General features: G+C 40.9%; 1 protein-coding gene across 1 annotated transcript in view; it reads right to left on the bottom strand.

The window, feature by feature from the left end:
• C2CD5 (C2 calcium dependent domain containing 5) overlaps nt 1–26,959 on the bottom strand; it is a 126,899-nt gene that overhangs the window by 85,995 nt on the left and 13,945 nt on the right. Inside the window, 5 exon segments of the mRNA XM_030541432.1 lie at nt 13,342–13,427; nt 15,723–15,917; nt 20,045–20,196; nt 22,948–23,143; nt 26,121–26,276. Of these exon segments, the coding sequence (XP_030397292.1) occupies nt 13,342–13,427; nt 15,723–15,917; nt 20,045–20,196; nt 22,948–23,143; nt 26,121–26,276 (785 nt within the window).

The raw sequence follows: 26,959 nt of genomic DNA on the forward strand, positions 1-26,959 counted from the left end.
AAGAGACCCACAGGGAGGCACTGACGGACAGGCTGGCATTGTGTCCCAGGCCTGATCCAGCCGCCATGCCACCGAGATAGGGAATGCAACACTGCCCCCCACCTCGAGCGTGAGGCCACAGATACTCCCTCTGTCACCCCTCCCAAAACCCTTTACCACTACACATAGACACCCCTCCAGAACCTCCCAAAAATTCCTACCCAGTACAACCCCCAATACACCCCCAGCACCTCCCAACTGTATCCTCCCTCCAGCTCCCCTTTCTCCCCCTGCAGCATCCTCTATTTGAGAACTTGAAATACGATTGCCCTAGTCCAGATAAAGGATCTTTCTTTAAAATACTCTAATACTGACCCAGCATATCAACTCAATTACACTAAGAGACTCTACATTTCCACAAGAGACTTTTCTGCACTTCCAATATATAAAGAAACAATGTACACAGCAAATTTACTGTGACACGTTTTTCTAAATGCAACACGTTAATGCCATCTTAAGCAATACTAACCAGTACTTCAATTTAGGTATATAATCTTATACATATATAGGACAATTTATAAGCTCCTAAAACCCTTTCAACCACAACTCTACTTCTCTACCTGCCCCTAGAGTCATTTTTTTATGCTGCAGAAAAATGGGAAATGTGTAGCTAAAGGCATCTCAAACCCAAGGCTCATGGCAGTAGAATACTATCACAGTTACGATACTCAACTAATATTCCACATGATCTGCTCTATCCCTAAAAGCATAATCTTATATAACCCTTTTTATTAAGGCTGTCCATTAATCGCAGTTAATTCGCTTGATTAACTAAAAAAAAATTGCGATTAAAAAATTAATAGCAATTAATCACAGTTATAATTGCACTGTTAAAGAATAGAATGCCAATTGAAATGTATTAAATATTTTTGGATATTTTTCTACATTTTAAAATATGTTGACTTTAATTACAACACAGAATACAAAGTATATAGTACTCAGTTTATATTATTATTTTAATTACAAATATCTGCACTGTAAAAATGATAAACAAAATAGTATTTTTCAATTCACCACATACAAGCACTGTAGTTCAATCTCTTTATTGTGAAAGTGCAACTTACAAATGAAGTTTTTTTGTTACATAATTGCACTCAAACACAAAACAGTATATATGACTTTAGAGCCTACAAGTCCATTCAGTCTTGCTTCTTGTTCAGCCAACCACTAAGACAAACAAGTTTATTTAAATATATGCAAAGGTGAAAGTAAGCCGGTACGGTATGGTACGATGTACCAGCAAGAGCCAGTATGCCAGGCCGGACTGGGCTAGCTTCTCCGGTGGTGATTTAAAGGGCCCAGGGCTCCAGCCACTGTGGGAGCCCTGGGCTCTTTAAAGCGCCGCCTGAGCCCCGCTGCCAGAGCTCTGGGGGTGCTTTAAAGGGCCTACGGCTCCCTGAAGCAGCTGGAGCCTCCTCGCAGTGGCAGGAGCATAGGACCCTTTAAATCCCCACTCCAGCCCGGCAGCCAAGCTCCGGCAAGAATTTAAAGGGCCCAGGGCTCCCCATAGTGGCAGGAGCATTGGGCCCTTTAAATCCCTGCCCAATCCCTGCCGCACAGTCAACTTGTGGAACTCCTTACCTGAGGAGGTTGTGAAGGCTAGGACTATAACAGCGTTTAAGAGAGAACTGGATAAATTCATGGTGGTTAAGTCCATAAATGGCTATTAGCCAGGATGGGTAAGGAATGGTGTCCCTAGCCTCTGTTTGTCAGAGGATGGAGCTGGATGGCAGGAGAGAGATTACTTGATCATTGCCTGTTAGCTTCACTCGCTCTGGGGCACCTGGCATTGGCCACTGTTGGTAGATAGACACTGGGCTAGATGGACCTTTGGTCTGACCCGGTACAGCCGTTCTTATGTTAAGAACACTTTCACTGTAGATTTGACAAAACACAAGAATGTACAATGTGAGATTTCTAAGGATAGATATAGCACTTGAACCAAAGTTTAAGAATCTGAAGTGCTGTCCAAAATCTGAGAGGTACAAGGTGGATAATGCTTTCAGAGTAAAAGAGCACCATTCTGATGTGGAAACTACAGAACCAGCAACACCAAACAAACAAACAAACAAACAAATAAATAAGTCTATGTCCTCTGGAATGGTAGTAGAAGCATGAAGGGACATATATTTGAAAATGTAAAAAACATCCAAAAATATTTAAATAAATGGTATTCTATTATTGTTTAACAGCACGATTAATCACGATTAATTTTTTTTACTTGCTTGACAGCCCTACTTTTTATAATATGATTCTTCTTCACTAGATATTATAAAGCTATGTGTTATTAAAACAGTATAAATAATAAAACAAAAACTATCACAAACTGAAACGCTACAGGTGCCTGGAATTTTCTTGATCTTTTAAAAATCTTGTTTTTCAGACACTTTTTTATTGAAATGATAGATCTACAGCCACGGAATATTTCATATGCTAGCAGAAACATGGGCACATAGGGAAAAGCTTTTACAAGCAAAAGCTATGTACTTGTATTAAAATATAAAGGATTTTTTTAAGTGAAATGTACAATCATGCCAAATATTAGTTAAGCAGAAGTATGTTGGTTAGCTAAACTTTCTTGAAATTAAAACAAAAAATATCAAAACCCCACATCAACAAGATCACAAAAGAAATCTGGCAAAACCTTGCAAAAAAGAAAACACGGTTTTAAAATGATTGTTCAAAATTAGAAAAGTCTTCAATACAAGAAAAAAAGAGCTCAAAGAAAAAGGTCACACAATATTTTGAAACATACCCGCCTTCGACAGAACCTATGAGGCGATCCTTCCTTAGCAATGGACAACAAAATATGAAAAGACAATCATCCACTTTCTCATATAAGTAGCTATTCATTTTTTAAAAAGTCTATTTCATATATGTAATTATAATTTCTGGTTTTGACTGACATACATTTGGCTTTAAGTATGTAGTTCAGATAGATCAAAGCCTTTATTAAATAAAAACTGGTCTCCACTCTCTATTCCTCTGGAGTCTCTGGATAGTGACCTTGTCTACACTAGATCTTATTTGGTACAACTTACATTGCTCAGGGGTGTGAATACTCCACACCCCTGAGCAACAAAAGTTATACTGACCTGAATGCCAGTGTAGACAATGCTATAGCTACCACATCTGATAGGAAGTGGAATAATTAAGCCCACGGGAAAGCTCTCTCCCTTCGACTTAGAGCATCTTCACCACAGCTGCGCCACTGTTGCACTTCTAGCGTAGATGTAGCCAGTGTTAAAATTATGAAATGTTTTGAGAATTGCAATATAATACATAGTATAATATATAGAGAGTGTGTGTGTGTGTGTGTGTGTGTGTGTGTGTGTGTGTGTGTGTGTGTGTATACACACATATATAAAATCTGATTGTTAAATACACACACCTGGTTTTTTTCCCATGTGTTTCTACAATTTTCAGAGTTAAAAAACACCACCACCACCACAGCGACTAACCTTCCATAACTGTTGTTCTTTGAGATGTGTTACTCATGTCCATTCCAATGCAGGTATGTGCTTCCCCGGGCACCATTACCAGAAAGTTTTTCCCTCGGTGATAACCATCAGGTCAGCTCTGGTGCCCCCTGGACTCGTGCACTCACAGCGCTGGTATAAAGGGTCCCGCTGAGCCCTAGGTCCCTCAGTTCCTTCTTTCTGGCTAACTCCAACAGAGGGGTAGGAGGAGGAGTTTTGGAATGGACATGAGCAACACATATCAAAGAACAACAGTTATGGAAGGTTAATAACCCCTTTTTCTTCTTTGAGTGCTTGCTCATGTTCATTCCAATGTAGGTGACTCCTATGCAGTTGTACAGATCAGGTTCAGAGTTTACTAGCATGCTGATTATAGCACTACTCAGCCAAATCCAGCATCATCTCTGGTCTGTTGGGTGATGGCGTAGTGAGACGCAAAAGTGTGAACTGATGACCACGTTGCAGTTCCATAAGTGTCATGGATAGGAACTTGTGCCACCAATGCTTCCGAAGATGATTTGACCCTTGTGGAATGTGCCATGAGGGCTGGAATCTTTGCCCGGGCGTTGTATGTGCAGATACAGGAAGTGACCCATGATGAAATTCTTTTGGCTGAGACTGGAAGACCTTTCATCCTTTCTGCAATGGCCATGAATGGTTGAGTGGATTTCTGACATGATTTAGTTCTTTCTATGAATAAGACTAATGCACGTCTGATATCCAGCACATGGAGCCTCTGTTCCTCTCTGTTGGCACGTGGTTTTGGATAGAAGACCAGTAGGAAGATATCCTGGTTAGTATGGAATTGTGAAACCACCTTTGGAAATAAAGCCAGATGTGAATGCAACTGGACCTTGTCCTTGAAGAATATCGTGTAAGGTGGTTCTGAAATGAGGGCCTGAATCTCCAAGACCCTTTTGGCAGAAGTAATGGCTACCAAGAAGGTCACCTTCCAGGACAGGTAGAGCAGAGAGCACGTTGCCAACAACACACATGGGGATCCTGTCAGTCTTGACAATTCCAAGTTGAGATCTCAGAGAGGGACTGTTTACCATACCTGGGGGTACAATCTCTCACAGCCCTTAAGAAACCAACTACAGATGGAGTTTGAGAATACAGAACTGCCATTTTCCCATGGGTGAAAAGCTGAGATTGCAGCCAAACGGACCCTAATAGATGACACAGTTAGCCATTATTTCAGGTGAAGTAAGTAATCTAGAATGAATGGCACTGTTGATTGCGTAGGTCAGACACCCTTCTATGTACTGATCAAGAACCTTTCCCACTTTGCCAGGTAAGTGGCTCTAGCGGATAGTTTTCTGTTCCCTAGAAGTACCTCACAAACCGGCCCAAGCATGCTAGCTCTGAGGGGTTGAGCCATGGAGCTTCTAGGCCAAGAGACGAGGGACTCGAGATTCAGGTGACACAGGCAGCTGTGGTCCTGGAAGATTAGGTCTGGAAACAGAAGTAGATGGATTGGTGTTTTCACTGAAAGGTCTAGGAGCATGGTAAACCAATGCTGGCGAGGCCAGGCAGGGGCTATCAGGATGACTCCCACTTTGTCCCTTCTGATCCTCATCAAGGCCTTGTGCATGAGACTAATAGGAGGAAATGTGTTGAAGAGATGACCCTCGTCCAAGGGAGGAGGAAGCGTCTGCGAGGGATCTGGAGCTGTGACTCAATAAGGGGTAGAACTGGAGACATTTCCTATTGTGTTTTGTCACAAACAGATCTGGGGAGCTCCCCACTTCTGGAAAGTGACTTTCACAACATCTGGACAAATGGACCATTCATGGTGGTTGGAGAAGTATCTACTAAAGTGATCTGCTAGCTCATTCTGTGATTCTGGCAGATTGGAGGCCCCAAGGTAGATTGAGTGGGCTATGCAGAAGTACTTCCTGGCACAGGTGAAAGGAGTGTGCTCCTCTCTGCCTGTTGATATAAAACATTGCCATTGTGTTGTCTGTGAGAAGTAGCACACACTTGCCTGCCACATGGGGCTGAAACACCTGGCAAGCCAACGAACTGCCCTGAGCTCCCCGACATTGATCTGTAGAAAGAGCTCTTCTGGAGACCAGAGGCCCGGAGTTTTGAGGGACCCCAAGTGAATAACCCAGCCTGATGCTGAGCTATCTGTGACAAGAGACACTGATGGCTGGGGTCTTGAAATGGGACTTCTGCACATACTGCCAGTGAGTCTAGCCACCAATGGAGGGAGGCAGTCACAGGTGAAGGAACTGCAATGACTGCGTCTAAATGGTGTCAACTCCATGTGTATACAGATGCCAGCCACGCCTGGAGAGATCTGAGCCGAAGTCTCACACGCTGCATCACATAGGTGCATAATGCTATGTGGCCCAGGACTTTCAAGCAGTTTCTGGCTGTGGTGATGGGGCGATTTCTAAGGCTCTCTATAAGCATCCCTATTGCTTGGAGTCATGCTTCTGGGAGGAAGACTCTGGCTTGGATCGACTTGAGAATCGCCCCGATAAACTCTATGCTTTGAAATGGGGAGAAAGTAAACTTCTGCACATTTATTAGCAGACCTAAGTCCTGGATTGTTGACTGTATTAACTTTACACTGGGCTTCACTTGGATCTTGGAATGAACCTGCAACTGGCCAGTCGTCGTGGAAAGGGTAGACCTGGACACCCTGTCTTCTCAGGAAAGCTGAAACAACTGCCATGCACTTCGTGAACACCCGAGGTGCCCCTGGCAGGCCGAATGGGAGCACCGCTACTGGTAGTACACATGATTCACGATGAACCAGAATCAAGTATCAGAGGGGTAGCCGTGTTAGTCTGGATCTGTAAAAGCAGCAAAGAATCTTGTGGCACCTTACAGACTAACAGACGTTTTGGAGCATGAGCTTTCGTGGGTGAATACCCACTTCGTCAGATGCATGCAGTGGAAATTTCCAGGGGCTGGTATATATAAGCAGGCAAGCTAGAGATAATGAGGTTAGTTCAATCAGGGAGGATGAGGCCCTGTTCTAGCAGTTGAGGTGTGAAAACCAAGGGAGGAGTGTCATAAACAGACAGCTAAGGGTTAATGTCTCTTTCACCTGAAGCACCTGACCAGAGGACCAATCAGGAAACAGGATTTTTTTTTCAACTCTGGGTGGAGGGAAGTTTGTGTCTGAGTCTTTGTCTGTCTGCCTGCTTTTCTCTCAGCTTTGAGAAGTGATTTCTGTTTTCTAATCTTCTGTTTCCAAGTGTAAGGACAAAGAGATCAAATAGTGAGTTATGTGGTTTCTTTTCTTTGGTATTTACATGTCTAGTTGCTGGAGTGCTTTGAATTGTATTCTTTTTGAATAAGGCTGTTTATTCAATATTCTTTTAAGCAATTGACCCTGTATTTGTCACCTTAATACAGAGAGACCATTTGTATGTATTTTTCTTTCTTTTTTATATAAAGCTTTCTTTTTGAGACCTGTTGGAGTTTTTCTTTTCTGGGAAACTTCAGGGAAATTGAGTCTGTACTCACCAGGGAATTGGTGGGAGGAAGAAGTCAGAGGGAGATCTGTGTGGGCTAGATTTACTAGTCTGACTTTGCATTCCCTCTGGGTGAAGAGGAAAGTGCTTTTGTTTCCAGGATTGGAATTACAGAGGGTGGACTCCCTCTGTTTAGATTCACAGAGCTTGTGTCTGTGTATCTCTCCAGGAGCACCTGGAGGGGGGAAGGGAAAAGATTTATTTCCCTTTGTTGTGAGACTCAAGGGTTTGGGTCTTGGGGTCCCCAGGGAAGGGTTTCGGGGGGACCAGAGTGCCCCAAAACACTCTAATTTTTTGGGTGGTGGCAGCAAGTACCAGGTCCAAGCTGTAACTAAGCTTGGAGGTTTTCATGCTAACCCCCATATTTTGGACGCTAAGGTCTGGGACTAGAGTTATGACAAGGAGAAACTGGTTTTGAAGTTGGCAATCCATTCACAGTCTCTATAAGGTGCCACAGGATTCTTTACTGGATGAACCAGAAGAATCTTCTGTGTCCCTGAAAGACTGAGACAAGGAAGTAGGTGTCCTTCAAATCAAGGGCAGTGTACCAGTCCCCAGGATCCAGGAAGGGGATGATGCAAGCCAAAGAGACCACATGAAATTTTAGTTTCTTTATGAATAAGTTGAGCTTTCACAGGTCCAGAATTGGTCTGAGACTGTCACTGACTTTTGAAATTAGGAAATAAGGGGCCGGGGATTCTATTTCCAATAATTCCAGTGGAACCTCTTCCATGGCTCCCACCCTTAGGAGCGACTGCACCTTTTGGGCTAGAAGGGTCCCTGAAGAGGGATGGTGGGTGGGGGGACACAACTGAACTGAAGAGTGTGTTCCAGTGCTCTCATGACTAGCACACAGCAATCTGAGGCAGTACAGGCCCATGCCCAACAAAAATGGGATAAACAGTGCACAAAAACTGGGGAAGCTGGATCCAAGTTCTGTCCTGAAATGTCTTCCCCACACATCCCATCAAAAGTCTGCTTAGACGCCACAGAGTGTTTGCAGGGAGCAGGCGCAGAAAAGGATTGCAGTGGAGGTCTTCTCCTAAAGCCCTTGCTCTTCCTCCTTTTGTGGTCTTGCCAGGCAGATGGCAAGAAGAACTCACTGGCCAGCTGAGGTTTATAATGTTTCCTTGAGGGTGACGGTGCATTAAGCCTTAGGGACTTCGGGGTGGCCCTCGAGTCCTTAGACTATGCAGCTTGGACTCTGTCTGCTCAGAAAAGTGATGTACCCTCCAAAGGAAGGTCCTGCAATGTCTGTTGAACCTCATAAGTAGGCCCACGGATTGAAGCCAAGAGCTTCGACATATTGCCACCACTGAGGCCGTGGATCAGGCTGCAGAGTCCGCTGCATCCACAGCTGCCTGCAGGAACACCTTTGCAATAGATTTGCCTGCAAATTCTCACCTAGACTCCTGTGACAGTACTTAAATTTCAGCATGAGTCCCAGGAGTTAAAATCATATCAAATCAGCAAGCACTCCTGAGCAGTGATCCTTAGCTGGAGGCCACCTGTTGAATAGACCTTTGTGCTGAAGAGGTCTAATTTTTTTGGTGTCCTTGGCCTTGGGGGTTGACCCCTGCTGACTATCATTTCCGCTACTGATACAACCAAAGATCCCAGTGGTGGGCGTGTATAAAGGAATTCATACCCATTAGCCAGGACAAAGTATTTCTTTTTAGTTTTCTTTGCCATCAGCTGAAGGGACGCTGTGGTCTGCCACAATGCCTTGATGGGTCCTTAATAGCATTGTTCAGGGGCAATGCCACTCTTGAAGGGTCTGTTGCTGCTAGAATGTCTACCAGCGCATGGGAAGACTCCCTGATCTCCTCTATCTGGATCCTCAGGTTTTGAGCCACTCTTTTAAGGAGCTCCTGATGAGTCTTGTAGTTGACCTGAGAGGGCAATATGTCTGCTCCAATGACAGCTTCATTTGGAAAGGAGGAGAAGGACAGTACACATAGAGGACACTGTTCTTCGCCCTCGGCACAAGATGTGTCTGCCGGTGCTGGATCTTGATATTCAGCACCAGTCTCTGTACCAGAGCCTAGATTTTGCTCAAAGCAGAGCAGTGGAGGCACTCTGGACTCTGACACCACAGAGTATGACCTTCTGGAATGTGACCCTTGCATCAGAGGGAATGCTGAGGGTTTCCAGAAAGGACACTGTCCCGGCATCTGCCACTGTCCCTGAGGCCAAGCCATGGGTGGGTTGCCTTGACTCACGTCTATGGCCAGACAGCGCCAGCTGTAGTGACAGCCAGCTCCTGACAGAAACATAAGACTCCACCTCCAAGTCTGTCTCTGAAGATTCCCTTCCCAGAGACCAAGCTGGAACAGTGCCGACCAGTGCAGTGAGGGAGGTGACTAGAGCTGGGCCATCATGGTAAGATTCCCTTTTGAAGGCACCTGAGACCTCAGTTCTGTGGAGGCCCTTCCCGCTGGCGCTGCCACTGACAGTTCTCGTATGGCTGAGGATGGCAGTACCAGTAGAGAGAGTAAATCTCTCGCTGCTGCAAATTCCTCTGGCGCTGACAGTACCACCAGGGCAGTGGAACTCTGGTGGCTCTCTTGTGGTGGAGAGCTGATTAGTACCAGACTCAACGGTACCCATTCCAGGGCCTGAGTCAATGGCGTCGCAAGGGTTGTTGGAACCACAGAGTGGCCTGACATGGGTCACACTGTATTAGTATGTGGCTCCCCTACCAACCTCAGGGTTGGGGTACGACCTCTATCAGTCTTTTTCTGTTTCTTTCCCAGCACCGGTGATGGAGAGTGGTGCCGAGGTTCCCCCTCTGGAGCACTTTTCTTCAGCACTGGGGATGGTGAACTGTGTCAAGTCTCTCAAGAAGCAGGAGTGTCTTTCCTTAGTGCCAGTGATAAGGAATAGTGGAGTCTCCTACAGAGTAACAGGGGGTGCTCCTTACTGAGGCTGAAGTACTCGGTGCCGACTCTGAGGCCTGGTCTACACTACGCGTTTAAACCGATTTTAGCAGTGTTAAACCGATTTAACGCTGTACCCATCCACACTAAGAGGCCCTTTATATCGATATAAAGGGCTCTTTAAATCGGTGTCTGTACTCCTCCCTGACGAGAGGAGTAGTGCTAAAATCGGTATTACCCTATCAGATTAGGGTTAGTGTGGCTGCAAATCGAAGGTATTGGCCTCCGGGCCGTATCCCACAGTGTACCACTGTGACCACTCTGGACAGCAATCTCAACTCGGATGCCATGGCCAGGTAAACAGGAAAAGCCCTGCGAAATTTTGATTTTCATTTCCTGTTTGCCCAGCGTGGAGCTCTGATCAGCACAGGTGGCAATGCAGTCCCAAATCCAAAAAGAGCTCCAGCATGGACCGTACGGGAGATACTGGATCTGATCACTGTATGGGGAAACAAATCTGTTCTATCAGAGCTCTGTTACAGAAGACGAAATGCCAAAGCGTTTGAAAAAAAAATCTACAGGCTACACTGTGCTGCGTGACAAGCGTAATGGGAAGCCAGAGACTCAAATGGATGCTCATGGAGGGAGGGAGGGGGGACTGAGGACTCTAGCTATCCCAGAGTCCCCAGCAGTCTCCGAAAAGTATTGGCATTCTTGGCTGAGCTCCCAATGCCTGTAGGTTCAAACACATTGTCCAGCGTGGTTCAGGATATAGCTCGTCAATTTACTCCCTCCCCCCATGACGTGAAAGAAAAGGGAAAGAAATCGTTTCTTGAATTTTTTCAATGTCACCCTATGTCTACTTAATGCTGCTGGTAGACGCGATGCTGCAGCAGTGAAGAGCAGTATCTGCTCTTCTCCATTCCTCGGTGGCATACGGTACAATATGACTGCTATCTGTCGTCACCATCAGCCCGTGCTTGATAACTGCTGAATACCCCTGGCTGGCCTCAGGGGTGCCTGATAAAAATAGGAATGATTCCTGGTCATTCCCAGTAGATGGGACAGAATGGCTGGTAACCGTCCTCATCATAGCAACTGAGGGCTGAGCTCCATCAGCCCCCTCCCTTTCCTGTGTAAAGAAAAGATTCTGTCCTGCCTGGACTATCATAGCAGCGGCATGCTGGGCTCCTCTCCCCCGCACCGCTTAATGTCCTGCCTGGACTGTCATAGCACCAGGAGGCTGTCTCCCCCTCATTTTATCTCACTAACAAGTCACTGTTTCTTATTCCGGCATTCTTTATAACTTCATAACACAAATGGGGGGGACACTGCCACGGTAGCCCAGGAAGGTTGGGGGAGGAGGGAAGCAACGGGTGGGGTTGCTGCAGAAGCACCCCCCGTGAATGGCATGCAACTCATCATTTCTGCAGGATCTGACACGGAGCAGCTGTACTCTCTGATACACTGGTTCTCTAGTACACTTGCCCCATATTCTAGGCAGGACTGACTATTTTTAGAAACCATAAAGGAGGGACTGACTCGGGGAGTCATTCCCAGTTTTGCTTTTGCGCCCCCGGCCGATTTCAGCCAGGGGCACCCATGACAGCAGCAGACAGCACAGAAGGACAGATAACCGTCATCTCACTGCCAAATTACACTGGCAGCAGAGGGTACAGAAAGACTGGTAACCATCTCTGCTATCAAGCAAAAGCAAATGATTGCTGAGCGTACTGCTGAAGTATCACCTCTGTCCGCGGCATCCAGTACACATACGGTGACTGTAAAAAAAAAAAAAAAAAAAGCTGAACGGGCTCCATGGTTGCTGTACTATGGCGTCTGCCAGGGCAATTGGGGGAAAAGGGCGCAAAATGATTGTCTGCCGTTGCTTTCCCGGAGGAAGGAAGGACTGACGACATTTACCCAGAACCACCCGCGACAATGATTTTTGCCCCATCAGCCATTGGGCTCTCAACCCAGAATTCTAAGGGGCGGGGAGACTGTGGGAACTATGGGATAGCTACGGAATAGCTACCCATAGTGCAACGCTCCGGAAATCGACGCTAGCCTCGGACTATGGACGCACACCACCGAATTAATGTGCTTAGTGTGGCCGCGTGCACTTGACTTTATACAATCTGTTTTATAAAACCGGTTTATGTAAAATCGGAATTATCCCATAGTGTAGATGTACCCTGAGTGACCCAGCTCCAAGGGAGGTCGTAGTGCTGCCTCCCTGAGGATAAATCTGAGCCTAGCATCTCTATCTTTTTTGGTATGGGGCCTGAAGTTTTTCCAGATCTTACAGCACTCGCATACATGAGCTTTCCTCAGGCATTCAAGGCAGCTGGAATGGGGGTCACTCACAGGCATAAGCTTGTAGCAAGAAGCACAAGGCTTAAACCTCAGAGACCGAGACATATCCTGGTGCTGAGAAGGGATTAACACCATTGAGTGGAGTTCTGTTAACCTAATTATTTATCTAAAATCTGAAATTTAACTACTAAGAATACAGATAATAATACACAATGAGGTTAGAAAGTCCACTAAGGGAGTACTTCCAGAGTGCAAAGACGAGGCAATTCCAGCAACCATCACGGGTGGTAAGAAGAAAATGAGGGGACTGCAGGTAGGCGGGACCCTTTATAACACTATGAGCATATAATTCCAGGGGGCACCAGAGCCGATCCAATGGATACCACTGGAAGGAAAAGCTTTTCGGAAGCGGTGCCCAGAGTAACCACATACCTACATTGGCACGGACATGAGAAAGCACTCAAAGAAAAAAAGATAAATTTAATTGAATGCACAGTGTTAACGAACACTGCAGAAGGTTATTTTTAATCCAATACTCCTTAATAGTGATTTTAATGGCAATGCTTTATAGTTTGGGATTTATTACAAAAGATAACTAAAAAATAAAACCTATTCAAATAATACAATATGGGTTAAGTCATGCTACCAGTTCCATTTTTATCTATAAATTAAGTTAGCCTCCTCTTCAGCATCTTTAAATCTGGCCCAATATTTTGTATAAATCAAGTCGTCTTTTGCCAAAATTCAATTAAGAATAAAGCTATTACAGCAATGACAGCTGCATCGATAAGCTATACATTTAAACAAACACTCAATTCTCTTTTATTATCACTGTGTCTTACAACAATAACTACAACATTTTATTATTAGGCAGATTAAAATGATTTGTTGCAGTTTTTTCATGTTGTTCCAGTAATATATTTAATATTACAATCAATATAATTTGCCTATAAAAAAGGCTAGTAAACAATGTGTTTAACAGATGTTTATTAAGTTTGGCAGATGCAAAATAAAACAAATATTTACAAAATAATTCTGTCAAAAGGAAATATTTACCTTCATTAAAAGTTAAATCTCCACTAAGCTTATATTAGAAATATAAAGTATAAAATATGATCATCACGTATTCCTTACCCTTTGCTCCAGAGCTGTCTGCGTCTGTTGTCGTAATAGAGCTTTAAATGGTCCCCCTTCTTTTCCAGCACTCCCACTGCCCATTCCTAAAGAAAATCAGCACATAAATAACATCCAGAGAAAAAAGTTACAGACTGTATTTATTAGTCTCCGATTTGTTTTTAAACCTATGATACCAATTATAGTTAGAAACTTCTGAAAGTTTATTTTTACCAATCAGGCACACTGAAGACTAAGGATTTTATTCACATTTATACTATATTTCCCTTTAGTGCCAGTGTAAAGGGGCATTAGGGTGAACATAAATTGCACTTGAAGTCCCTTTACAGTGTCAGAGTGGTGTACAGGACCTTAGTGTAAATAAGAATAAGGGCCTAGGGGCTTGAACTTGCAGCTCTTAGTTCTACAGTATAGCTTGATCTTTTTCCCATGGATGCAAGAGTGTTTCTGCGATCAGTTTCAATAGGCACAGGATCAGCTCCGTAATCCTTATTTTCACAAGCAGTTACAGTCAAAGTTTCAATTCACATCAGTGTATATTGTAGGATCAGTCCTAACTCAAAAGTGCTAAACTAGAAGTAATCCTACTAGTGCAACTGGCCAAGATTTCTGCTATAAAGCCAACTATGGACCTGTATTCAAGAATTATTTACAGTAGCAGTTAAAAAAGATTCCATGTCGTGAGGTTAATACAGTTTCAAAGTAGCTCAATCATTTTTCCCTCACGAGTTGGGGCTCAAACCTCCAGTTTCCACATATACACAACTCCTACTGAAGTCACTATAAAATTTGGCCCAAAAAGAAAACTGTAAGGGCAAGCATATAACAAACGTACATCTTTTAATTTAAATTTTAACTCTGAAAAAGATACTGTAATTTAGAATTGAAGGACAGTCTAACATTTATGTACAGTACTTTCACTCATCTGAATCATTCAGACCAGCCATGGACTACTGTTGAGCATTCTAAACTGCCAAATTTATCTGTGATTTGCTTGCTAAAAGGCATTTGTTGCTTTGCAGTTACTAAATCCAGGAAGAAAACATATACTAAGGCTGTGTTTTTTCTATAATAATTATAATTTTGGTGAATCAGATTCACTTGGTGGCATTTCATACCTAAGAACATACTTCACTGATATTTCTTATAGTCGGATCTGCCTACGTGCCTCAGAACTAAATCGATACTTATTTGGTTTCAGTGTATCAGCAATTATACCTTTCAATACTCTGAGAGATATCAATGAAAAAACACTAATAAAAATGAAGGACAAAACTAAAAAAAAGCATCAGGAACAAGGCGAATGAAGTTATGATTGAAGGGAATATTTTTAAAGTTACCTTAACTGCTATTTTAAAACAGACAATACATTGCTACTTTCCCTGTCCCCTTTCTTCTGCTAAAAAATCCAGTAACAATAAAGAAAGGAAGATATTTTTCCATGTAAATGTGTGAGGACCTTTTGTTTTAAACAAACTCAGGGACTGTTGTTGTTGGCACTTCATTTATTCACTCATTTCAAAACTGACAAATGCTATCATGTCTAAAATATTATTTATATACAGGAAATGAAATATTTTTAGCTGTTCTTGGATAAGGAAACAAAGATTAGCATCTGTATAGTCCCATTAATAAAATTAAGTTATGTTATGTTATTTTGCATTAGACCTAAATAGCATTTTCAAGGGACTATACAATACTAAAAACAGACTGACATGAAATGAAGAATATTTGTTGAGATGAAACACATTCTTAAAAAACACAAAATAATCAAAGCACTATCTGTAGAAAAGAAGCAGCGATTTCTAGTATTTAATTTAAGAGGACAATCTAGTGATCTCTGTCAATGAAACATAAAAAGGAGGAAGTACAAATACAAAGTTTGTGTACAGTCAGAATGAAACAAACCAATTTAAACAGTACAATAAATATGGTTGCTAGCCACATGATGGTCAGATTTCAACAGAAGAATATGAATGAGTTGGTAAGGATGATGGAGTGCTTGTTCCATCTAAAATATAGGAACATTATTATAATGAAGAGAATGAAAAGAATATAAGTATTCAGTAGTTGTCTAATGGTAGTAAGTCCAATTACCAATATTTAGTGGAGACTTTTTTGAAAAAGGAAAGAGTTCTGCAATATAAGGTAGGCTATTTGTTTCAAATATTGATCAACTTAAGGAAGACGCTCTAGAAATTATTGCAAGCCTCCAGGTGGAAAAAAATTATCCTGTAATAGTCATGTAGCCAGCAGTTTTCAGAGGGTATTTTAATTAAAAGGTATAGAAGGCTAGGTATTAAATGCCCCCTAACTAACAACAACATTCCATTTATTTCTTAAAAGGCATTTTAAAAAAGGTGATTATAGATTGATCCTACCAGAAGCAGCCAGAAGCAGCTCTTCAGTGAAAGAGACACTTTTCCTCAGAACAAATGGGCTGACATGGCTAGAGTGAAGAGGGTTAAGGCTAGACCCCGGGAGGAGGAGACAGGACTTGTTAAGATGTGGGGAACCACAAGACAGAGTAGGGGAGCTAGGAAACAGGAAAATCCTAGGCCCCTGTGGGGAAGGTGCTGTGGAGGAAAGTAGTAGAGAGAAAAGATGTAGATTCACAAGATGACTGAAGAAATAGGAGGAGGAAAGCAAAATGAAGCAAAAACAAAACAGACTTTTTTTTTTCAAATGAACAGATATATACCGCTAGTATATGAAAAAGCTATTACCAGCATACAAAGAAATGAAATGACAATTTAGCACCACAGTGTGGATTAGAGGTATGTTATCAAAAATCTGAGTATGAACTTGTTAACTTTGTTTTAAAATGTATTTAGTTTTATTAAAGAGCCAAAGTAACTGAGTACTTATTTCATATTTCAATTAAATTTTACACAAAGATTTAAAATGAATACTTCTAAATAAAATCTATTCAAAACAGCTCTTCCAACATGCCTAAGGAAAATTGACATGGTAACAGCTTCTCTTCTCCAAAAGTTCTATGAATTTAAGTTGACCATTATCCAGAAACCTAAAAATTTTATTTTTAAAGTCTTAAATCTTATAATGGTGTTTGTATATATACATATTTACTTATTTCCCACATAAAAAAGGAGTGCCCATCTTCTCAATTTCCTCCACATGTATATTAATTATTCTCTCTCTCATAACCCAAACTTATTAAAATATATAATATATGTTACATATGTAATATGTAACAACTTTTGTCAGTCAGGTACTTCTGTTAGTTTACAATTACATGAAAAGTAGCACCACTCACAACAGGAAGTCTCCAATTCCAAACCAGAATTAACTTTCTCAGTGCATTTTGAAACTCCTCCTCTCACCTTTTACTCCAGAGAATTTGACACAGCCCATTCTACACTGTATCATCACATTCTACTTTATAAAAGAAATGGTGGTAAACTTTCTTCCAACAGTTCCAACCCAGAAGACTAATAAGCAAATCCAAGTTTCTCTCTCTTTATATCATGGTATAAATACCTTAATGATGTGGTATATGTGCTTCTTATGAAAGTTAAAGTCTCAATTTGAAGTCAAGATATTGACATTGCTTCCTCAGTCACACTCTATTCCTCTTCCTTGCTCAGACAGCTTAAAAAAAAAATCTCAATTTTCCCTTCTTCAGATGGCTTGAGTAGTTTACACTCTGAATTTCAAATCTTTTTATATGTGCCAAACCATTAATCAGATCATCGTCATGCACTAGAACATCTGACACATGGCTCGCCACAGTAAGCAACCTGGCGGGCCAGGTCAGTTTGTTTACCTGCCACCTCCGCAGGTACGGCCGATCGCAGCTCCCACTGGCCGCGGTTTGCTGTCCCAGGCCAACGGGGGCAGCGGAAAGCTGCGGCCAGCACATAGTTTGCCCGCGCTGCTTCCTGCGCCCCCATTGGCCTGGCCCGCCAGGGCACTTACCCTGGGGAGCCGCGTGCCAGAAGTTGCCGGCCCTTGCACTAGAATAAAGAGCTCTGACACTAAGACACCCTCTACTAAGCAAAACTCCCCAAAAAACTGAGAGACAAGGCCAAACATAACTTTATTAAAATAATCTGTAAGAACAGGTTTCATTAAGTAAAACTAGAGCCACATCATCTCAGCCATACTACACTTACTTTAGTAAACAGTGACCGAACTTATTTTATAAAGCAGTAAAAGAAAAATTAAACCAAGTTAGTGTAAGTCTCAATTTGTTTTTTTTTTTTAAATAGTATCCTTTATAGGGACAAAGCTTTAATCATGGTTGATGAGCCAAGAATCCTGTAACAGTTCGTGTCCTAAGTATGAGTTGTTAATTTAGATTATAGAACCTTAAGAAAATGCTAGTGCCATCCTTGAAAACAATGCTATCTTTTTTATTTTAAAACACCACAAATATGTTTGGTAAAGTCTGTTTAGAACTGCCACCTGCATGAAGAAAATATTTAACACAATTTATATCATTCACTAGTATTCCCTCTCCTTCTGTTGATGACTAATTCTTAATTAATTAAGGATATTTTATAGTTATATCCCTGAATTAATTCTAACTATAAAGTGATTATGATGCTTTCCTCTCAGAACAACTATAGCTGAAGAGCCACAAAAATCAAGGTGAAACGTGACTCAAACATATTATATATTATGTTGTTAAGTGATTATTTTTTCAAAATTCAGTGTGTATGTAAAATTTTTAGACATAACAAGCAAGCCTTCTGATTAGGACACATTTTGGCAACAGAGAGCTGAACATATTGCCAAAAGATAGCAGCTACATAATACTGCCCTAGCAAATAAAAATGACTGGGGTCACCAAATGAAATTAATAGGCTGCAGATTTAAAACAAACAAAAGGAAGTACTTTTTCACACAATACACAGTCAGTCTCTGAAACTCTTCGCCAGAGGACGTAGTGAAGGCCAATAGAGTTCAAAAAAGAACTAGATTGGTTCATGGAGGATAGGTCCATCAATGGCTATTAGCCAGGATGGGCAGGGATGGTGTCCCCAGCCTCTGTTTGCCAAAAGCTGGGAATGGGTGACAGGGGATGGCTCACTTGATGATTACCTGTTCTGTTCATTCCCTCTGGAGCACCTGGCATTGGCCATTGTCAGAAGACAGGATATTGGGATGGATAGACCTTTGGTCTGACCCAGCATGGCTGTTCTTCTGACTGCTACTAGCTTAACTTTGAAAACAAAAAACTGAAGCTGATGAAGATGGCCCAGCTTCCTCGACATATCAGGAAATTCCCCACCACAAAGGCCCCTATCTTGCAATCTGATCTACACAGATGCACTCGTGTCCACACAGAGTCCATTGTCTCAATGGGGCTCAGTGTAGGTGCAAACAGTCCATCCATCCAGATCATGGTGCAGGATCAGAATCTAATGTAGCTACTGCAGAAATGTCTCAATTTCACTGCAGACTATTATCACTCTCCTCTGCGATGTCTAGTAAGATGGCAACCTATCCTGGAACTTAATCAGACAACATGTATGTTTTCAAACAATCATCAGGAATTTAATAATACAAATATATGAATCTGCGGGGTGGTATCTCTTAAAAATAAACATTGGCCTGTTTGTTTTTTAAATACACTTGCTCTCAATTTCTTTAAAACATAAATGGTCACCCTAGGTTGTCCACAAGACATAATCACTATTTACACAAAAGATAAGAAAGAAAGAAAAGACAAAAAGGTTTTTAAAAAAAAAATGAAGAGGGAAAGTTGCAATTTGATAGCTTCTTATTTTTAAGCTTTTGGATTAAGTTTGAAAAATTAACTCTTGACAACCTATTTCCATGTGTAAATCTTGAATCTGAAGTATTCCTGAGACACCCGTCAAGTACAATAACTGAGTCCAAAAATGTAACATACTTTAAAACTGTCATGATTAGGGAGATGGGAACATTCTCAGATTCAAATACTATTTTTAAACATTATATTTAGAAAAAACATTTAAAACAGCAGCCACACTTTTATACATGGGCCTACAGTATTATTGTTTGTTGGGCTCCATAAGGAATTAAGGGGGTGGAGGGAGGAATCAGCATCCAATTAAATTGTGAAAAGCCAGTTGAGAAAATGTTTAAGCTTTTAAAAAGGTATTCTTTAATAACCTTTAAAACTATTTTTAAAAAATTACACAACAGAGTATACTTGATTTACCACAGCCATTTCCATAACCCTGAAGAAGTTCAGTAGACGCTAGCAATTGTATTTCTAGAATCAATCTGCATACAGACATGTGGAATCTACACAAAAATATGGATGCATTTTCAGCAGAGATTAGTCTTAGAAAAATCACATATACTAGTAGGACCTGATCACTCATTTTCCCATTATGTTATGGTGAAAATGTACCCCCATAATTTATAATCTGAAGTGGAGGAAATTAAAAGAAAAAGACAATTCCTTAGGACTCTCTTTATAACATTTTGAGATGCTTCTAAATGGTTATATTATAAATGCTACTCTTAAATTGCCTATATGGTATGGTTATAAAGCTTTGGAAAACAAAAGTACAGTAAATCAGTGCACTATGCAAATGCTTTCATGCTTTAATGGAGCTATTTGAAATATCCAATTTCCACATCATTTTGATAACTTACATGCCAAAAAGGAAAAAGGGTTTGAATGAAAAGATAAAACAGAAATACAAATTAACAAAAAAAATAAGAGTGGGTGGAAGCACCTTACCAGTTTTGGGTGTCAAACTCAAATCTGTGTCAGAAGAAGAGGACTGTCGACTGTAGGACTTGGAAGGTGAAAAGGAATAGGTTTGGTTTTTCAGAGGGGTGGAGGGTCCTGATGAATGAGTATTGGGATTGGGATCTTCATTGAAAGGAATCCTGCCAGAAGAAGGTGGAAACATATTCAGTAATCCTGTGCCAAAGGACCTGGCTGACAGCAGCATGATCCGAACACCAGGATGGGGTTGGGGTAGGGCCAGCAGTTATTCCTTAAGTGTGTTGCTGGGGATGAGGCCAAAGGCAAAGAAATGATGTTTACCCACTCAGCATTCTACAGATAGATGCTGATTATCCACACTAAAACAGTTAAACCAAATAAAAGACATGAAATGTCAGACCAAGGGGGGGGAAAAAGTATACATGCAAAAGAAAATAAAACTCAAAATAGGTGGCTTTAAAAAAAATTGTTCAACTCCACAATGCTTGTGGAGTTAGATTATTAAAGAAAAAATGATCTCAAACTATATTTGTGTTTATATATATATATATATAAAAAAAATTATATATATATATACACACACACACACACACACACACACACACACGTATATTTACATATACATACACATTTTAAGAAAAAAAAATGTTTCCTTATCCCATAGCATCAGAAGTGTGCTCACAGCTAAAAACAAAGCAAAGAGAAAAACCTTAAGGAATTGTATTGTATTGTATTGACAAACATGTCAGCTTTGTGCAGATTACCTTACCTGTTCTCCAGTACTGTCTTTTCCACAAAGCGACACAAACCCTTCCTAACGCTTTAAAAATTCAGGTAACACTTGGATTACACTTGAAAGCAATTTGAAGCCCAATCATGGTTTCCTATTATGACTAGTAAGAAAGACTTATAAACTGTACCTGATGGATGTTACTAAACTCAGATGCATGATTTTTGCGAGGTTTTTTTTTTTTTTTTTTTTTTTTTTTTTTTTTAAAGGTAATCTCAAGTAGTTAAAGGAAATGAAAAGTATAGCTCTGTGGAAGAGACTTTGAGGAAACGCACACTCTTCCAAGTACTACTGAGTTTGTTTCAGCAGCTGAACATAGCAGTAGTTCTCCATTGACAGCAGAAGGACTCCCAGTGAGAAAAAGAGGGAGAAAAGATGGGTGGTACCTGCCTACACTGCCTGCCTGCCTGCACTTTGCGACCACTGTGCCTGTGGCCTGCCTCTCCCCAGCTCCTGAGTCTGAGTAGTCTCGTACCAGTGTAGATGAGAGTGGGAACAGACAGAGAGAAGTTCTGGGTAAGTCGTGAGCCAGAAGCAGTGTGAATTGGGCTGTTGTGAGTCGAGCGGCATCCATGGCTTGGCGGATGAACCAGCGGAGACCTGAGAGAATTTGCAGCCAAGGTGGAAGAAAAGAAAACAATACATACAACAGATTGCAAAGTTATGTTAAAAATGATTTCAGGGAGTGCTAGTTAGCGGAGATCTCTTATTCTTTAAGCAGATTCTAAGAGTTATAATTCCTAGCATGCAAGAGTCAAGATGAAATCAAAAGGAGCAGGGGAACAGCTAAGTATTAACTTGTTAACATATTATTGAATCTTTGGCATTAAAGGCTAAGGTTAATAAAGAGAATAACAAGATGTGAGCAGAATCTGCTGGTCTTGAAACCCATTCACACTTCTGGGCAGGACCATACAGATTGGTTAAGACAATCTTATCAAAATCCAGCATGCAAGTTGCTAAACAACCTTGCACATACATGGGTTAAGATAATGTTTTTTGTCGTCTGTTCAAGACTGAATACTGCTGATTTATGGGTGATGTTTAAATTGCTAGCTATTGCAGCCAGTGTGTAGTTTTTAATTGTGTTTTTAATGTTGTTAATATGCCCAGAAGCTCTGTGATGATGGTTGTATGTTTCACAAGTCAATACAAATTAAATTAATAATTCTAAATAAGACCAAGAACTGTATCCCACTGCCGGGGAAGTTTTACAGTGGTACTGTTGCTGCCTCATACAAACTGCTCTGATTGCATTATAATAATTACAAGACTAGTGTGCTAAAATAAAATGACCTAATTCAAATGAACAATATATATCTGGACATGTGACACAGAAGTATACTTTTTTGTACTCTATTTTTCATCTAGTAATTGTGTAAAATATACATAAGATGCCATAACAAATAAACTGATATATTCACAGTGGCAACTGAGGACTGTAAATGCTTCCACTCAGAATAATGACACTGGAATTTTCCTAATTTTATTTGATTTGTTCCTGTTAAAAATTTGAATTCAAACTGTGTTGTGCTGACTTAGCCAAAGTGAACAACTGGAAATAGGCCACGCTCCTCATCATGAAACCTTTTTCAGTCAGTGTACAATTTGTTTTGCTTACAAAGAAAAACAAAAGACTAAAATGATTAAAAGACTTCAAGGATGTCCTTGCATCTCCTGAGCCACTCAACTATCTGAACTCAAATATACTTTTCTTTTCTTACATGAATATACAGCAAAGACACTCAAAGTGCTAAAAATAGAAATCCCTTAAGAAATGCACAGTATTGTGAAAGATCCCCATGAACAAAAAATAGGTTATTTGCATGTGCAAACTATTTACCAGCTAGAGGTTGGCGGCTCACAAGACGGGAATGTGCAGTGCTATGACTGCACAAATGCAAGAGTTATGGAATTAATAGAAAAACATCTCTCGCCAAGATTTACTGCTGCAACATCTAATGTCCATCTTCTCAAAATTGCAGAACATAAACCAAGTTACGGACAAGAAAAAACAGTAAAGGAGAAATAAACGCTGGGAAAACACACTGGATATGTAAAACTGAATGAATATGAAAAGAAATGAAATTCACTTCATCACAATCTATTAACTCATACTTACTCCTTCATTTCTTTAGATGGGGAATTACATGCAGGTAAGAATGCTGTGTTACTTATTTTATCCAAGGTACAGACTGTTCCTATGGCTCGTACTACTAGTCCAGATTCTCCCTCCAAATCAAAACACTGCAAGTAACCAACAACTGCATTCCCTCTCATTTCAAGTACCTTCAAGCCAATCTTCCTTTGAAGTTCACCTACAAAAAATAAATACAAGTTAACTGACATCTCACTTAGATTTAGGGCAAATGTGTTAAAGAGAATGTTTCTTATTGTCTTCTGTGGATCTGACCCTCTTCATATTTGTAATAATTTCCGGGTAGGAAAACTGGCTAATAGATAACATCCCACATGACTATACCATAAACATGGCCACAATCTTCTCCTGCAAATTGAAGGCTCTTAATTCTGTGATCTTATTAGTAGTACATCTGAACCACATACATTATAGCACGTAGCTTGTTGATGGCACTATGAAACATTATGCAATACGGACTGCTACTATTATGTGCTGTTTTACACCACCGCCATGCCAAAGACCACCACTAAGCAAACAGTTTAGTCCTATGTTTTCACACCTCATTAGCTACATTTGACTTTTTGAGAAGGACTTTCACTTGGCTGGGCAATCCAAAATGACCTTTGAAATTCCAACAGTACCAAATGATACATGGTCGTTTTATGACATAAATGGTCATCCCAGAGGAAACGAATTGAAATCATCAAACCAGCTCTAATCAGAAACTGGACATGAGCCATATCCTAACAGGTAAAAGACTGATTTATTCATATATTCACCCACAATGTAGTTTACATTTTAAAAAAGCAAACAGGACACAATTACAATTTGACCAACACTGATTAGATCCCCACTAAGTGCCTTTTCTATTCTAATGCTGCACACACTGCCTCTTTATATGTATCAATCACATGTACAAAAAAACACTGTGCAGACATGTATTAGTCTTATCACAATATTACTTTTCTGGTATCTCAAAATGTGCTGTGCCCCTCACAAACAAGTGAAGACATTACCCCTGTTCTGAAGAGAGTACAATTTAAATTTAAAATGACATAGTAAGTGGCAAACAGAAAAATGAAGTGGAAAGGGTGAGGAAAGACATGAGTGACAGTAATTTAAAACTGTTATTCATCTAATAACAACTGTGGTTCTTAGAGATGTTGTTGTCTGTGATATCCCAGGTTGGAGAAGGCTCTCTCACTGGTGGGAAGGTGTGCAGAAACCCAGTTAGAAGTTCAGAACCATGGTGTTGGGGGAAAAAGCTGAGCATGACTGTATGACAGGGTGGTATGTCAAGAGTTTTGCAAGGTGGACTTTGATGGTACTGAATGAGAGTCCAGAGTTTATTAAATGCAGAATATAATCAAAGATTTTTGGTGGTTAGGTCTTCAATAGGTGCCCCAACTGGAATCTGATCCATCTATGATCACTTTTTTTTATAGTAGCGAGGTGATGAAGGACATTCTTAGGATCTACCCACTTGTTCAGTACTGATAAGATGAGAGCTAGGACCACAACTGGTATGCACATTTGATGCCTTGCAGGGTGAGATACTGACTTTAGCCAACCTTGTAAGGAATGTTGGTTAAGTCTGACAAGTGGGATTGCGTACAAGCAAGTAGATGTGTGGTCTAGAAGTCTGAGGCAGTTTCTTACTGTAATTGGATTTGATTTGATTATGGTGATTATCCTCTAAGGAGAGAGAAATCTATCCTTGGGAAAATATGCCTTCCATGATTTTGCACCAATTACAGCCCCTATAAAGTCTAAAATCTCTATTTTTCTTGTCTTCTATCCAAACTAAAAATCTCAGTTGGTCTCTCTGATATCTCCTCATGGATATCTAGTCAGCAGCTCAAGCTCAACGTAAATGAAACAAAGCTCTTGATCTTCTGCCCCAATCCCTTCCCCTCCCCCACTTCTTTTTCAACCACCATGGACATCATCACTTTGCCGGTCACTCACATACATAACCTGGAAGTAGATGCCAAAGGGGCTTGAATGATAGGAATGAGATCATCTCCTGGATTGCTCCAAAGGAGGTCTCCAATGTTCCGAATAGTGCCAAAGTGGTATATTGGTAAAATTGGTTGAGATGGGCATGATCAGGCTATTGCCATGTTGTAGATGGATGCACTGGAACTTTAAAATTACTCTGATCAGCGGAGGTATCCTGTGTGATGTGAGGGGAGAAAGCTCCTTACTGGATGGCGGAGAAAGGGTGTATCCCAGATGAAGAATGGACATCAGGGAGAGGTGGTGACTCCTCCTATGAGGTGACTTCAGTCCTGAGGTCAGAAATATGCACCAGTGCGAAGAGTGGAGACCTTGGTGCAGACAACAGTGCCAGGGATGTGGCTAACTTCTCCAACCTAGAATCAGGAGGTACCACTAGGGATTCCATTGATAGTACCGATGTCAATGTTGGTACCAACATTTGCTGGTTAGTGGTATTTTCAGGCATGGGTGTTGAATTTGGCCTATATAGGCTTCTTCAGTACCAAACCAGAAAACTAGTAGGCATCATTTTCCCCTATTTGGTGAGCGGACTTAGCACTTTGTTCCATGCATAACAAAGGTTTAGCTCTCTCCCTATGGAAAGAAAGGAATTGTAAGCAATGATTTTTCCACAATGGTCATACTCCCCTTGCCAAGAGAAGATGGTACCAGACTTTGGTGCCACGGTGGTAGCCAATACCAAGATGGTTTTCAATGCTGGGTCTTTGTCTGGTGGGGTCAAAGATCTTCCGTCAATAATGACCTTGGGAGGTGCATGCCAGTTGATGGGGCACAGGCTGACAGAGACTCAGCAGAGTCAGATCTTCTAGAAATAGGATCTTCTCTCTTTGGTGTCTTCAGTTCCCCTCATGGATTGTTCAGGGAGGTATAGCTTTGAACAGGTGTTCCTGGGACTTCCCTTTCCTCACTGAGAATGACCGACAAACTGAGCAATAGTCTGGCACATGGCTCTCACCAAGGCAGAACCGACAGTGGGCATGGCCATCGGTGACTGTCACTGATAGAGGTCAATAAATTACACCTAAAATAAAACTTAAATATACACATCTTCTCCCTTAATAATTAATAAATAACTATAGACTTTAAAAAATAGCAGCAAATCAATATTACAGGTTGAATTTATTTATTAATACCTGACATTAGTGAAATAAGTCTCTGTCTAGCCTCATTTGATGCCCTTGGTGTACGGATTCGGTCTATCCATTGGTATTCGGGGTCTTCATTAACAACCAGCTCTTCCACAAATCCATGAATTACTACAGCTCTATAACACTTTGGAATAGATGTGGCTGTTGAAAAGATACATAAATATGTAATATATAAGTCTAGAAGTGAAGTATTTAAATGGGAATTATAAAAGAAAAATACACCTAGATAGCCATCTGAGTGATTCTCTTCAAAACAGATTTTAGAGCATACCTAAAGAGTTTTACTAAGAATCTTACTGGTGCATGCTGGAATTACTGCCTGAAGTTGTACCCTTGTTTCAACATATATATTCATAAGGCTCTTTCAATAGTACACCTATGAATATGCACACAAAGTAACATTACATGCACATATTCACAAACAGGCTTTGCTGAGAATGTATGCATCTTAAGTAACCAGAAAAAAATATTAGATGGATAAATTAATTTGAGATACTTTAAAGGAGTTGCTTAAAAAAGAAATGGTCTGCTGCAGATGGTCTTATATAACCAAACAGTAATGCAATTTTGAACTCAAATTAGACTTTTTGTTTTGCCACTGGCTTTAGTGCGATGTGGACTGGGCCTTGAAGGAGAGTTGAGGAATGGGGAAAGAGAACAGAAACTAGAAAGATATAAAAGGAGCCGTGAAAAGAATGACACACACCTGCAGCTGCTCAAAATTCTATTTTTCACTAGTTTTGGCATATCACATAGACTTGTACCAAGGACTATCTGGGCCTCAAAATGTGTCTTGGGATTTCACTGGACTATTAGGCCCCAAA

This window comes from Gopherus evgoodei, chromosome 1 (genome assembly GCF_007399415.2).
Source record: "Gopherus evgoodei ecotype Sinaloan lineage chromosome 1, rGopEvg1_v1.p, whole genome shotgun sequence".
NCBI lineage: Eukaryota > Metazoa > Chordata > Testudines > Testudinidae > Gopherus > Gopherus evgoodei.